The sequence below is a fragment of the Anopheles darlingi genome, chromosome 2, assembly GCF_943734745.1.
Source record: "Anopheles darlingi chromosome 2, idAnoDarlMG_H_01, whole genome shotgun sequence".
NCBI classification, from domain to species: Eukaryota; Metazoa; Arthropoda; class Insecta; order Diptera; family Culicidae; genus Anopheles; species Anopheles darlingi.
The window spans coordinates 77,448,557-77,463,556 of NC_064874.1; the positions used below are offsets into that span (position 1 = coordinate 77,448,557).

General features: G+C 47.5%; 2 protein-coding genes across 2 annotated transcripts in view; one reads left to right on the plus strand and one right to left on the minus strand.

The window, feature by feature from the left end:
* Positions 1 to 15,000, plus strand: part of LOC125948074 (trifunctional purine biosynthetic protein adenosine-3) — a 161,732-nt gene that overhangs the window by 73,152 nt on the left and 73,580 nt on the right. The gene's annotated exons all lie outside the window — the stretch shown is intronic.
* LOC125959544 (uncharacterized) overlaps positions 14,553 to 15,000 on the minus strand; it is a 111,803-nt gene continuing 111,355 nt past the window's right edge. The window contains exon 19 of the mRNA XM_049692369.1: positions 14,553 to 14,597. Within this exon, the coding sequence (XP_049548326.1) occupies positions 14,553 to 14,597 (45 nt within the window). The remainder of the gene's footprint in view (positions 14,598 to 15,000) is intronic.

Genomic DNA, 15,000 nt, shown 5'->3' on the forward strand with positions numbered 1-15,000 from the left:
TCGTAGATGCCGCCGTCTGTCATCTACCGGGAAATGGTTTGTCAAATTAGCGGCGGGTCCGGCGGCTGACACTCAATTAATTGTCGTAATAAATGTACTCGCTCTTCACTTCGTCACTCACCGCCGCCGCCAGTTCATCACTTTCCGCGCAGACGTATGCAGATGCCGCGGTGGGCCGCGTGAAGTACTCAGGATAGCATCATCACCTTCATTAGACGGTTCCATGCTTCTTGTTGACGGAGCTGGGCACCACGAGTACACTGCATCGAGCGTTGGCTTGCGGGTTGGCAGATGGATGCTCGGTCAAGTTGATTCCAAGACGGTGTGATGCATCGTGAGTTGATGGAATTTGGAGGGTGGTTTCCACTCCACTACACATCTTTCGCTATCATGGACTCCCGGCGTTGCGTGAGAACAGCCGTTCGGGATGTTATTTGTGGTACGTCGAACTTTGTTGCCGGTAATTAAAAAAAAGAAGAAGTAAAACACTTCAACCCATCATTTCTGCGCGATACAATGTTCGCGTTCTGCGCTCGTTCCGGAATGAATCGCCGGTTGCGAGCTAGAATCGAAATTCAACTCGAGCAGAACACAACAGAGCGCGAACTTACTCCTTTTGCTGGAATGGCATGCCGGCTAGCTTCATTTGCAGTGCCGAAAGGCACATAAAGGACTCTGAAGTGGATTGTGCTCAACTTTTGGCGCACCAATTTGCGCTCGCCATGCCCATTGTTGTTGGAGCTTGCCAGGCTAACAACCGGCCGGCTGCGTGGTCCTGCCACCACGGGGAATTGGTTATCAATCAAGTGAAAATGAAATTTATTGGCTCGCTCGCTCGCATTGGCCGTCGCACTTGGCGTGGTTTTCATCGGCTGGTGGCCTGTGGAATGGCTGATTTTGGTTGGAATGTGCAGCTGAAGTAGCTCGCCTCCCCTTCCCTCATCCCACGGGAGTGCGGTGCAAATGGTTTCCAGGAAAAGGACGAAAAGTTCGGGCACAAAAATGGCTTCGAAGGCCATGCTTTGCCGAGCGATTGGTGTTGAAATGAAAAATGGGAAAACTTTACTGTGCGACGCAACGGAGCAGTGGATGGTGCTTTCGGAGTGATACTTTTGCTTGCTTTCCGTGTTTTTTGTTTGTTGCTCTACGTTTTCTGATGCAAATCGAGTGAACAGTGAAGCCGGAATCGGTGAACGCTGATCGATTGCGTTTCGATCAAATTATCAACCATCGCGCTATGATCGCTGCAACGCGTCCACACTGTTACTGGAATAAGGTGATCCAACAGGGATTAGGATAGCAAATGGATGCCAAGTGTGATTGATTCCTGCAAGCAGGACTATTGCACGTATTTGTTCTTGATAGGTAAAATAAAAACCAAAAAAAAGAAAATCGAGATAAATATGTCATCCGAAGCGTTGAACGTAGGCGCACCTGGAATATGTCATAAATCCGAAGAAAACGAACGAACGTTTTGAGCAGCAAGCACCGAAGGTACGCGCGCAAGTCAACCATTTAATGCAGATGCAGCTGCGAGACGAAAGATAAATTCCAATTTTTTAAGACATTTATAAGCAATGATTGTCAGATGGTGCATCCGTGCCGTTTGCCTCGTGGGACCAGTGCACATGTTTTTTTATTTAAAAAGTTAAAAAGGAACCATGCTCCATACAGTATGAAGCAGCCAACGGGCCAAGAAGGAATGCAATGAAAATGCAACCTTGGGTTTTTTGTTCCCTTTTTGAACCATCTTGATTCGTGCAATCCCGATGCAAAACGACGCACGGCTAGATGATGATGCTAGTGAAGGTGAAGATAACGGTGGCAACATGTCGCAGTGATTCGTCTGATAAAAACACGTTCCAACGTAGCAGACGAAATGCATTCTTAGTCGGAACCGTTTAAGAGAATGACAGCTTTGCCGGGTTTTGCACCGGCACCGAACCGATCACGTTCAAGCAGCACAGAAGATGCGAGACGAATGACTTGAGGCACAAAAAGTATGCTCCTGAACAGGAGGAATCATTCAAATAAAGGAACTAGGGTATTTGGCGTACGATGTTTTTCTCTGTTTCTCTATCTCTCTTGGGTACAGTTTTTGCGATTTGTGCTGACTCGGTAGATAGTTTGGGACGGGAAAGCATTATAACCTGGAGCAGGTTACCCCGAGGAGGATGGGTTTTGTGCAATGCATGGAATGCCATTTCTGGAGAAGGGAGCAGCCGGCAGCCACATGGTAACGGAGCTGAGAATCACTGAATTTCGGGACAATTCAGTCAATTATCCATCAACCACTCGCTCATCATCATCGCTCTCCCCGGAAAGAATTTCTTCATTCAGGAACGTCCTTCTGGTGGACTTCATGGATGCTACGATCAAACAGTGCAGAAGTTTCAGAGTGTTGTTAAGGGCAGAGTTATTCATTCGTTTAAGCCGAGCAATCTATGTAGGCATTTATGATTCTTACTGAAAGAGCTATGGTTGCTCTTCATTTCAATTATTTTGTGACGTTTCGGTTTGATGGTTTGTAACATACTAGGAATGTTGTATTTCAAATCCCGATTTATGGTAAAAGCATTTGTCGGTTTATTTTTTCATGATAACATCGCCAATGATAGTCTGGAAATTTTAGTATAGTCAATCCTAATATGTGTTCACTATTTTTCTTAAGCATTTAACCCTAAGTTTTGCATGAGACTACCAAATATTGTCAGATGGTGTATAAAGTATATGCATAAACAATTTATAGTCAATTTTGAAAACGAGAAAATTTTCGTTTACAAACTGGGTTGAGTCTGTATGCAGCACACGCTGCATGAAAATATTGAAAATATGAAAAAGAATGAATATGATTCCGCACCATGATGGATCATGTTATACACTTAGGCGCACCTGTTCAAAACAGTGTTCGATTCAATATTCGAATATGTCCGACGACCTCCGAACTCAACTCTAGCTCTAGCATATGCATAAAAAATGGCAACACACTGTACAACACAGCTTCATAAATAACTAACTCGTGGGGCATTTGCATTGACTTTGTTGTTCACCTCAGTGGAAGTCTACAACCGCCACCCTTCCTTCACTTCCTCACTTGTAAATGCTATGCCATAAATTCACAGCCCGAAGGTCAGGAAGTCAGGATGTTACATTTTAATCATCTCGATCTCGGCCACATGTCGCCTGACTAAACATGTCACCCCATGTGCTTGTATTGATTAGAGCGAGCTCGGAAGCACCGGAAGCTGTTGCTTGTTGTTGGCCCCGTCTCCGGACTCTTCCGCCATCATCACCCAGGCCGGTCGGCCAGTGTAATTGACTTCCGATCGCATTTATTCCAACCACGCACTGCCATTCGCCGCCGGCGTTATATTGAGTGGAGGGTGGTTGCGTCAAAGATATCTGATCTTGAGGCGTCCCGGCCACATTGGTTTATTTATCCTCCCGAAGATGAGCCATTCGGTTGCGGTTTATGCTGACGGATCGGGCGGACCAGCCGAGAGTGTGGATGCTTTGCGTTCCCATTTAGGGTAGCAGCATAATGAGGTTAATTATCCGTAAGCGAGCGCGATAGCCGATGGGCGTGGACCACGATGAGCTGCTTCGAGCAGTGGTGTGCCGGGAGGCGTAGTGGTGCCATTGAACTCCTTCATCATCAGAGCAGCAGCAGGAAGCACCTACGCCATTAGCGGAATGAAATGATAGTAAATTCATTCATGAGCAAGCGTAGGCAAGGATGCTCCATCTGGAGCGATCCATGACGTTATCTGTAGGCTGTACCGTTGCAAGTTGATAGGCAGCTTCGACGTTCGGTTCAAGCGTCTCAATCAGGATTAGCAGCGATGGGCGGACGGACGACGTGTTGAATGGGGTGGCGCGTGACTGGAGCGATCTAATCGCTGCTAATTTCCCCTTTAACCCGCACAGACGCTCCTTCCAAGAAAGCAAATCGTAATTGATTACTTTTTGATGGAAAATGAATTGGCCACAGCGCGCCAGTGTGAGTTGATTTGCCTGATTAATGAAAGCTAATGCCGATGTTTCGGTACGTATGTGATCAGGAAAGTGGAAGTAGTGATAAAGCAAATATTATGCTAAGTTATTAACTACTTTAGTGCCAACTGTGTGTAACTGTATGGATCATATTTCGAACGCTTCAACGTCCTGATCTATAAAATTATTCCGATATATCATAACTTGTGCACAATTGTTTATGTAGTGGAGCGATGTACATAAATTCAGTTTAAATATTCTTTCCTTTCGTTCTTCCTCGAAGGCACTTCGATGTTTTATCGCTGTACTTTTACTGTTCGACTGCCTTGCGTTTTGTTTGGTTGAAGGTGTGTTTGTGGAGGTCAGTATCCGACCTATATGGCTTGAAAAGTCAAGTGCACAGCAAAAATAAACCCCAAAAAGGACGAATCAGGAGATTTAATTTATTTCACTCCAATATTCATTCGCCTCCACACCTGAGAGCAACAGTGTGAACCGCTTGATCGCTTGAGGTGCAACATGGCTTAAACGAGAACGTTTGTGGTCACCCTTTGCGCGAGCGCACACGCGTGCGTGTGTGTGAGTGTATGTGAAAATGGGAATAAATTATCTTGTGCAATATTTATTTACAAGCGCGTGTCTGCCACCATACACTTTCACTACCACTTCTCGGGCATCACGGTTTTTGAAAATGAAAAATTCGCTGGCATAGCATGGAAAGGGGCCGCTATATAAAAAGGCACACGCTTTTCGATTGGCGATTCGATGCAGTCGCGCTTTTCCTCTCTCACTGAAGGTGAAAATCATGCTCCAGCTGTGTTGTCTAAAATGTGCTGATTTTGCAAATGTTCCATCCATGCTGGCTGACCGAATGGGAGGGCATTGTGTTCGACGCTTCAACAATCGACAATGGCGCACGTGTTTTCAAGGTTCTCACACAGACGTGCTGTGTTTGGTTTGCTCATGTTTCGAGTAAAATGGGATATGTTCATGGAATTCAGTGCGTAACTTATTGCAATCAACGTTGAACAACAGCAAGCAATCGGTAGGTGATGGGGATACGGTTCATAAATCGGTACAATAAGTTCGATCAATCCATCATTTGAATACATAATTTTACCGTTTGGTTGGCGTGCAAGCGTCTAACGAAACGCACGAAACGGAATTGGATTACAAAGTAAGTGTATCATACATCAACAGCAGCGAATCAGTAAACACGTTTTCGTCTATTCACCGGTCGCGGCTGACCTACTTCAACATAAATCTGGTCTCACGCATTGGTGAGAATCTATAGGCCGGTTAAAGAGAGCAACAAAATGAACACGCACGCATCAATGGCCATTGATTATCGGAATCAAGCGAATAATGCAGTTCGCATGAAAGCTCCTCCGCAGATAGAAGCAGCTTATCAAAAGCAGCTGCAGGAAAACATGTTGGTATGCGGTTATGCGTTTGTTTTTTGCTCGGTCTGACAGAAAGATCAGACACCCGGATTAACGCATCATCTGTTCGTGTGGTGATTCAATTTAACGTTTCCGTATCCCCTCTATTTAGTTGCTTGTTGCATTAAAGTGTCGACTGTGTTCCGGGTGTGGTCACTGAAACCAATCATAATTGAAACCATCAGCATAATGATGCTGGTGATAATACTGCTCGCTGTTGCAGCAACTTTGCACAAAAACGACGAAGGGCGCGACGCTAGTGCAAAAGTGCAACCATTTGCAACAAGTTGCAGCTCAAGTGCAGCTGTGCGGGGGACTACATTCTAGTGCCAGGAGTGCGCTTAAGCTTTAGCGAGCGTACGGACGTGACCGGAACTGCATGAATTGCAATTTATGGCAAATTCAACAGCCGTCGGTCGCTGGATAAAGTTTCCTGGAATTTAACACATCCGCTCACGGATACATGCCGGGAAGTTTGTGTGAGAGTGTGTGTGTGTGTGTGCGCACGGGCACGGGATCACAAAGTACAATGAGCTAGCACTGAGCGCAGTTCGCGACAGGCGATGCCATCCCGGGACGGGCTGGACAAATTTCAGAAAGCGGCAAATAATGATCCTTCCGATTGTGGCAAATGTCACGAAATCCCATTCGCGCTTCGCTGCATGGGACGAACGGAATCGCCTGTGCTGACTGTCGTTGCGCCGTACTTGCTGGCGCACGGTGCCAGGCCAGCGACACGCCAGTGAGGCCGAGCCACGGCAGAAATTATGGATGTTAAACACCGTCATTCGTCTCCGGATGGATGACTTTCCGACTCGAAATGGGCGTGAAAATGGAAAATTTTCATTATCCCTAGTGGCGCGCCCGAGTGGCGGATGCGAATGGTTCGGGTTGGCTCCATTATCTTTACCCGGTCGCGGTGGCCCTCGCTGATCGCACGGTGAGTGCACTTCCGAGAATACTGCCGGTGGCCGAGGCGGCGGATAGTTTCGTATTAATTATCACAAGTGATACTCACGCTTGTGTTCACAAGAGAGTGCAACGAGAGCATCTGGTTCGTGCACTTGAGGTGAGATTATGTAGGATTCAAGCATTCACTGCTCACTGATGGCTTTTCAAATCGATACTGGATACACTTGCAATTGTATAGCCCCTGAAGGAGCATTTGATTGAATCGTTCAGTAATCAAATCTACTTTCCAATCAAAAATGGTATCAAATGGAGGCGCATGGTCGCTTGTAAAATCTACGTGTTCATCATGATGAAGTATGCTTATTTACTCAAAATTTTCACGAACAAACAAATGGTTGTTTCATTTCCAAATACTTTTAAATAATTTTCTCTTATCATACTTTATTGATACATACACAAACTATGATTTCTCCACCATAGCAATATGTCGGGCGCATGAACTGGAACTGCGATCGAAAGGCCAGACAAAAGGCCAGGCCAATTGTCACCTTAGCTCGCAAGCTCATCATCAAATCAGGTTCCGGTTTCTTCGAGCGGAACACATTTCGGGTTTTATAGACATTCACTCCCCACACTTCCTACCTTCCTACGAGCTGCGGGTCCAGCAGCTGGCCTGCTCAAGAAAGCCAAAAAAGATCGTGTTCGGGGTCATTCACATTAAAGTGTTTCCGCTCGATTAGATGCTACGGCTGGAAGCCTAAGGGCAATCGCGCTGGGTCACCCCACCTTCACCAACTTCAGACGAGTCGGAGCGTGATGAAGGGGCCCAGCCCTGGTCACTAGAGCCACTGAAGTCAATTTTTAAAGTGAAAACTTCTCGGGCCTCTAATTGAATTACGGAACGATTTGGGTACCGGTGGTGGCGAAAGTAGAAAACTTTCACTTCCACAACCGGCTGCAGATCTAGTTTAAAGCCGTCAACAGCGTGGTAGCAGCGGCCGATGATGGCCCCTGGTGGTTCGGTAAATTAATCGTAAAAGGATGGCTTTCGGTCGATTGCGAAGTGGGCAGTGTGTGGTGACATTGTGGGGCGATTCCGATTGACTATCTTGGTGGCCGTTGAGGAAGAATTGGAATGAGGTTTCGAAAGTCACAGTTAAGCATCGAGTTGAGTTGGTTGGAAAAGCATTTCATAGTGTTGGTTTGCCAACGGAGCAATCGGTAAGCCAATGTTTATGCCATGTTATCTATGATTTCATATGGTGTTTATTCGAAGTAGTGTCGTTCAAATAATTGTAGAAAGTAAGAATCATCTAAACCAAACAAGACGAATACAAGTTTAACAATGGCAGCACCCGAGGACGTAGTTGGCCACAGTAGCTTCGACAACATTGGTGGTGCTTCAACAAAACATAATTGAGATGCTCAGGAGTACCACAACCCTTGGCTGCTCATTGAAACGTAAAACAATGGTCGTCTAAACGAGGTGGTTGGTCGCGGCGATAGAGTTGTTTGTTGTTCAACGGCGCTGCACCTCTGAGCCTCTCGACTCGCTGCAACGATACAATTACGAATGGAAAACCAACCGCTTGAAGAGCGGTGGTGAAGTAGCATCTTAAACGATACTTTAAACCTGAAGAGGTGACGAATACAAACATTCTCTCGGTAGCTGACGCTGCTGCTGCTGCTGCTCCGGCACCTGGACTAGCATAGGTCGCACACTGATGAAGTGGTAACGTTGCTTTTCCTCTTTTTCACCTTATTGTTTTCCTATTGCAGCGAGAGTACGCACTGAGTGGCTAGTAGCGTTTTGCGCTGAAGTAGTTGTTTCGCTTAATTGATAGCAGTTTTCCAAGAACACTACGGTGTGGCCATCCGGTCTACCGCTTAGGTACGTCAAGTATCCAGCACTCAAGACGAGAACAGCTGAGGCGTTTATGGAATCGGAACAAGGAATAGATTGTTTTTCCCCTTCCCTTGAAATACGAGAAGCGCTTTGTTGAAACATTGTGCCACCTTAAAGATGGTTGATGATCATAAGGGGAAGCCATAACTCGCGTCACCATCGCCGCCACCACTTTGCTGGCGCTGGTAACGTAACGCAACTAACGAACCACCACCAGCGACGACAGTAAGTGAAAACAGCTGTCTTACTAATTCCGCCCGAAGGATATGCAGCAAGGAAACGATGGCTACGCGTGGAAAGTCGTGCCGCCTGTCGCTGCGACACGTGAGAAATGGTCGGCGCACCCGGCTCGTATCGTACCCGGGTCCCGGGACTTGCAACCGTAGGACGACGTGGGTTGCATTTTATGTTGCCCCTGTCGTCACTGCGGTGCAATAACCCGTTTGTGCTCACAAAGTTTCTCGTTATTTATAAGCATTTTATTAAACACCAGACCGAAACGGGTCCGCCGGGAGCGATGAATGCGAGTTAGGGCTAGAAACGCTAAGCTCCTAGCCGGTGCGCCACCGGATAAACGGTTGACTTTAGGTCCTCGGTCCATGTGTCGACCATCGGGGATTCTGGATACGAGTGCATGAGAGTGAGAACGAGAACGGGGTGATGCAGTCGAGAATAAATTGTACCATCAGCACGGTTCGGTCGTCGCCTGAGCTTAAGCAGCTTTGCACAAGTGTCCGCACTGCATGTGAAAGGAACGCCTCTCTGCCTGGGCTGGCCTAGGGATGGTGGCAGAGTTCAGCGGAGGATCAGCGGTGCTCATAAGCACATGCTTGTGACTGGGATTCATCGCGGATGGCGCATGGGTGGATAAGTGGCCAATTCGTTGATAGCGTTAGTGCGCCAGGGCTAGTGTTCCGGCGTCCGGCGAACTGTCAACTTGATTACATGGCGATTGGCCTTTTGCAGGAATGAAGTTTGAATGAAGTTTATTGAGATGATTTGAAACCATTGCTTGTTAACGGTACCAATTTATGTTTTTTTACATCCAAGAGGAACATTTTTTATATGAACAATTCCATGAAATTTCGCCACGAAACTGCTTCATTTGAATTCTGTTTACACCCAACACGAACACCAAACGCATATCAAGCGTACTCGTGCACACACTCTCACACTGCGGACCTTCTCCGTTTGTTTAGTGATATGGTTTGGTTCGGTTTGGTACCTTCGGTTTTTGTGTACCATTTCCTAGTCCGAACCGATGAGAAGCGGGCCAACTGTGAAGCCAATGCCAGCACACCTTACGGGAGCACCCCACCTTTCGCTGGTGCCAATGGCGGTTGCAAATTTACAATTTAATTGCTTGCAGCATGTAGCGTCCCCTCCCTTGGACAGGAACTAGGGATCTCCTTCCGGTTCGCAATAATCCAATATCTGGACCCGCACGGAGGTACGGATGTTACGGCTAGAGTGTGTGTTGCGTGTTTAGCGTGCTGTGTGTTTGTGTGAGCAGCAGGACGCAGGACTTACCGGTGGGAATAGCTGCAGCAGGCCGAGCACGAGAATGGCCATCGCTAGCGAGGTGGCGGAACAGAATTGCATTTTCAGGAAGGTCACACAACACCGCCGCTGGTACAGGACCGGTAGCATGATGGCGAACGCGACGCACGACTGCAGGAAGCAGCAGCCACAGCTGACGACGACGAGTATTGGGCGCGTGGCCGTCTTCGGTATCGAGGGCTGCGAATGAAATGAACAAAAACAATAAAAAAAAAAACCGCAAGTAAGCACTCGAACGATCGAGCGGTACATGCATGCAGAGGGTTCTTATCATGTTGCTTTCCCTATCCCAATGAGTAGCTGCAATAGAACCGGGTACATGTTTATGCGCTGGGAATGGTGATGGGAATTTTCTCATAAGCAATCCGATTGTATTTCTGTTTTTTGTTGTTGTTGTTGCTGGCAAATCATTCCAATATGTTTACGTGTTTTGTAGCAATTCCAGAGGCCAATTCGAATGCAAAAAACGGTTCTCTATAGTACGAACTGTTTTGCTTCGAAATTCCAGCCTTCCGCCGCTTAATTCTCTCTTGACTATGTATTTCTATTGAAGTCAATGGGATAGCAAGATCATTAAACTTCCATTAAACCTGTCTGAGAGGGGTTGGGGGGTATTTATGTGCCTGTAAAATGAATGTCCACAACTCAGCTACCCGCTTAAGTGATCATTTAGAAACAATTAAAAACGAACTAATCGCTTCGAAGCCGAAGCCAAAACCGCCGAGCCACCAACCGTCGTAAAGCAAGGGTTTGATCGAGTGTTATTAATGTGGAATGTTGGCCACTTGGATGGAAGGGAACGGCCGGATGTTGTTGCTGCTCGGATGTCGAAGGATTATGATAATGCGCCAACGACCATAAGCGGTGGGATGAAGGGGGAGAGGGTTGTGTTTGTGGGAAGGATATACTTTTCACCTCAACCTGCGTTGCTTGCCTTTGCGTGGAGAGGAATTAATTTTGGAACTTTTTCGGTAATTAATAGGGAGCTCAGGTGAAAGTGGTACGCTTGTAGCAGTAAACGAGCTAACATTGACTACTTGCGCTAGTCATCGTAGCGAATGGAGCTAATCCTTTTGCTACCTTCGCCATCCGTAACGTACGAAGGGGAAGTCAAGGATGGGACGGGATTCTCTTGGAATCGTTCGTCACTTGGGAAAAACTCGTGAAAATCATCACCGAAGGGAGATTCGGAAACGTAGGGGGCAGGGCACAAATTAACGTACGTTTGTAATTTCATCAAATTGTTTATTGCCAGCGTGCCGGTTCCGGACAGACCGGCCATACGGAGCGATAGAAGCATTTGGCATGGATCAGCGCGCACGAATCGTACCCAACGTCAACGAGACACACAAATCGAATCGAGCATCAGAAATCGAGCATCATCGTCAACGAAGGATGTTCCATGCGCGACCGTGGACTAAGGCAATGGATCCACAAAAAGCCATAACCTTATCATTTTATTTCACATAAAAACCAACATAAAATGAAAATAAACACCAATTCCCGCACGTACCGTCACGCGGCGCGTTGAGCGCTTATAAGCACAAAGGCGGCCGGGGAAAAAAAAGAAAACGGAAAACCCCAGAATCGGTGGCTTTATCGGTGCCGGATTCCGTGCCGGTGCTGGATTGGCAGGTTCCGGGGGCAGTGACAAACGGAGACCTCTCGGTCGGTCGCTCGGTCGATCGGTACCACTCGTCGAACAAATCTTCGACTTTCAATAAGAAAGCAGTGGAATCGAAAATTTTATGGCTCGCAACATAAATTCTTTTCCTCATTCGTCTCGCTGCTCCACTGCCACCGTCGAGCCGCGCTCTTCTCCTCGTTGTCGTCGTGGTCGTCATAAAGCAAAACAAAAAAATACAAAGAGGAAAAAGCGAATGGAATTCAAAAATCTCATTCAACATTCCGCACAGTCTCTCAGTTCAGTGGCGGGCGCGCGAGCCCGTCTCGAGTGCGACCATCACCGTTTGGCAGTTGGCCGTTTGGCAAGCCAGACTGTTCGAGCATTAAACAAACTTTGTAACAACCGTCGCGTCGCGACTACCAACGATGGCGACGTGACGGAACTGCGGCAAAGGCGTGACGTTTGGTTGTGGAAGTGTGCCTCCGATCGATGCTCGAATGTTCGGCCACAGAGCAAAGGACCACCGACACTGGTTGGCTGGTCGATCGAAACGAGCTGCCACACACTGCGGGCTTGATGTGACAGATCAGTATGATGCGAAGCGGGTCTTTGTCGGCAACGAGAACACATAAATTTATGATGCCAGTTCGTCGACACACACACACACACATACGCGTCGGCCACTGCCTGTGCAGGAATGTTTTTTTAACATTCCGCACTCCCAGGCTGGCCGTTTGGTGTTCGGTATGTTGGGATGCGGACCAGCTAGAAATTTTAGAAAACTGGCCCGACCTGTGCGGCATGGTAAAGTTGCTCTTAATTAGAAGCCACGAGGGTCTCTCATTTTTCAAGTTTTACCTTTGCTACAGCAGCAGGTTGAGGACGATAAAATGAAGTGAAAGTTCAGTTAGTCTCGCTTCTATTCGTACGAGCGAGTCACGCGCAGAAGAGAGAGCGAGAGAGAAAGAGAGCAAGGTAGAAAGAGGAAGAAGAACGGCGCTGCAAAAAGATCGTTAATCTCGCAAAGGGACCTCGGGAAACGTGTTGATTTCCCAATTTTTAAGCTTTTAACTGTTCCTTCCCCCAGCTCCGGCTTCGTCGCAAAAAAAAGTGTCTCACGACACGAATGGACTCCACTAATTGCAGTTTGGTCAAAGTTTGGCCCAGAAAACTCTTACTTTGAATAAAGCAGATTGAGACGCGCCAGTAACGCGCTTTCTGCGGTCTGTGCGCGCGTGTGCACCTGTGGTACGCGTTCTCTCCTCCACAGGGGATTTGAGTTTCTGTTTGCCGGAAAATGAAAGAGTAGCATGAATTACGAACCGCAAACGACATGCCAAGTTGGCTCGATTCCTCATAAATCCCTAACTTGGAAGTTGAAGCAAAAAAGTTTGCGGAGATAAATTGAAAACGTTATTTGCTTATCAATAATGGGTCTTGGCGTTTGGTGTTTGATGACAATTCGGCCCACGAGAGTTGTTTGTCACGTCCTTCTGGCTAGCCAGATGGAAAGTTTTTGCAATTTACTCAGTCGCGTTAGCCGCTACAGCTAATAGAAGGTCATCAATCATCAATGGTCTGTTCAAAAGGACTACGAGTCTACATTTATGTAAAAGTTAACATGCCAAAGAAATCCAAATTCATAACATCTCTTGACAACACGAAGGAAGTATTTTAAACCAGAAGATCTACAATCCATCCAGGAAGGAAGGAAGATCTAGAATCTAATCAATGCTCAATTTGCTCCAAAGTACAAGTTGTCTTCAAATGTCTAGATGCTGAACTCATAAACGATAAGTTGTAACTAAACGAAACCCCTAATTGATAACCGAATCTACTAGCTGTGCTGTTCAACACAACATTTGAATATCATTAGCGATCTGATCTGCCGAATGAACGGTTCACAATCGGTGAGAAATCTAACCATTTCCAACACTTCCACTTTGGGCCGATCGCACGCCAGACAGATGTTTGAATAGCAAAACACAACGAGTTTCTAAGAACGATGATTTAGAATCCTCCACCCAACACAATGCTAGCGCTATTGCGTTCCACTACACTTAAAGGCACCAGCAGTATCCGAAACAACGGAAGCGAGCTTAGCGTTCCTTATGCCACGGAAGCGTAGCATCACGAGTGACAATGCCACGCAGCATGAAGCAAGCACGCTGTTCGGTGGCGCTGAAGAATGGATATCCGCAAACAAATCCGCAGTCGTTGAAGCCAATGAAGCAGACAGAAGAGCCCACACACACTGATAGAGAAAGAGCGCGCACGAGAGAGAGAGAGAAAGAGAGCTGGTAGTGGAGCATATTTTGTCGAGCATAATGAACCTTAGGCCATTTGAATCCATTTCTATGCTCCGTGCGGCGTAAATCTCGGCTCTTGGGCCACCGGGCGGTGCTAAAGATGGTACCGGAAGTCGGAATAAGACGCTGCAAGTGCCGCCTGTTCCGGTTTCCGGTGTCGAGCACGACTGCTTCCGCGCCGGCCGGAGTTGTTTCGGAGGGTGAGGGGGCACAAGTGAACCACGGAAAAGGAAGCTTCTGAGCTTTCGATTTTTATCTACCAAATAGAGCCGCATTGTGCCACCGCTCACTCCCGCTCTTGCCTTCGCCTCTTTTCCTGCCACGCTGATGGCCGGACGGAGGCGTGCCTAGACTTTCGGTTCGATGGATCCTTTCTACCCCAACAAAACCTACCCATCTCACAGCAACACACACACGCACACGCAGGCACACCGGAATGTATTCTAATGGTGCCTTAAGTATCATTAAACTGAATTAAATGAGAATTTATTGTTTTCCAGTGAAATATTTCCATTAACATTGGTGGCCAGTGGGTGGGGCTCGGGGCGGTAGAATGTGTCTTTCGAAGGTGCGCTAAGGGGAGCACCTGCACCCACTAGCACCCAGCGTACCTTCACACACATACACACACACACACACACACAAACACAGCACAGCGGCAGATTTGTGCTAGGAATGTGAATTGTGGCTCTCGCAATCGGATGGAGGAGGATCAAAGCGGTTCTAGGGGCGGTGCGAGGTTTACCATTGACCCCCTTCCCCATGGCCTCTACCGGATGCTGGAGCTGAAATGTTGAATTTAATCAGCTTGGCAGGTTTTTCCACTCCAGAGGATTAAGCCCGATGTGCTGCAGGAGGGGGTGTGGGGAGGGCGAGGTAGGTTGGACCGTACCGACCGAATGGGTGCGGCTGGACCGGGAAAGTTCACCAAGTGGTTGTTCCGCCACGCTCAAACCGCAGCGCCCCTCTGTTTGTGGGATTTCGGGAAACCTCCGGAACGTACCGTAAGAACCGTTCCCGTGCGTTGGTTTTTGGCTGAATTCCATTTTTCATTCCTAATGCGTGTTCCAGCCTCACGCGGTTTAGCGCGCCTCGGTCCGATCGCTCTCTCTCTCTCTCTCGTGCCCTCTTAGCTGTGGAATGTTTAATGGTTTTTGATTTGCTGCTACGTAAGTACGACGACAAAGCCACCATTACAACTGCTGGAAGCAAGGGAAGAGGCCACCGCGTCCCGCTCTTCGCGCTTCAAGT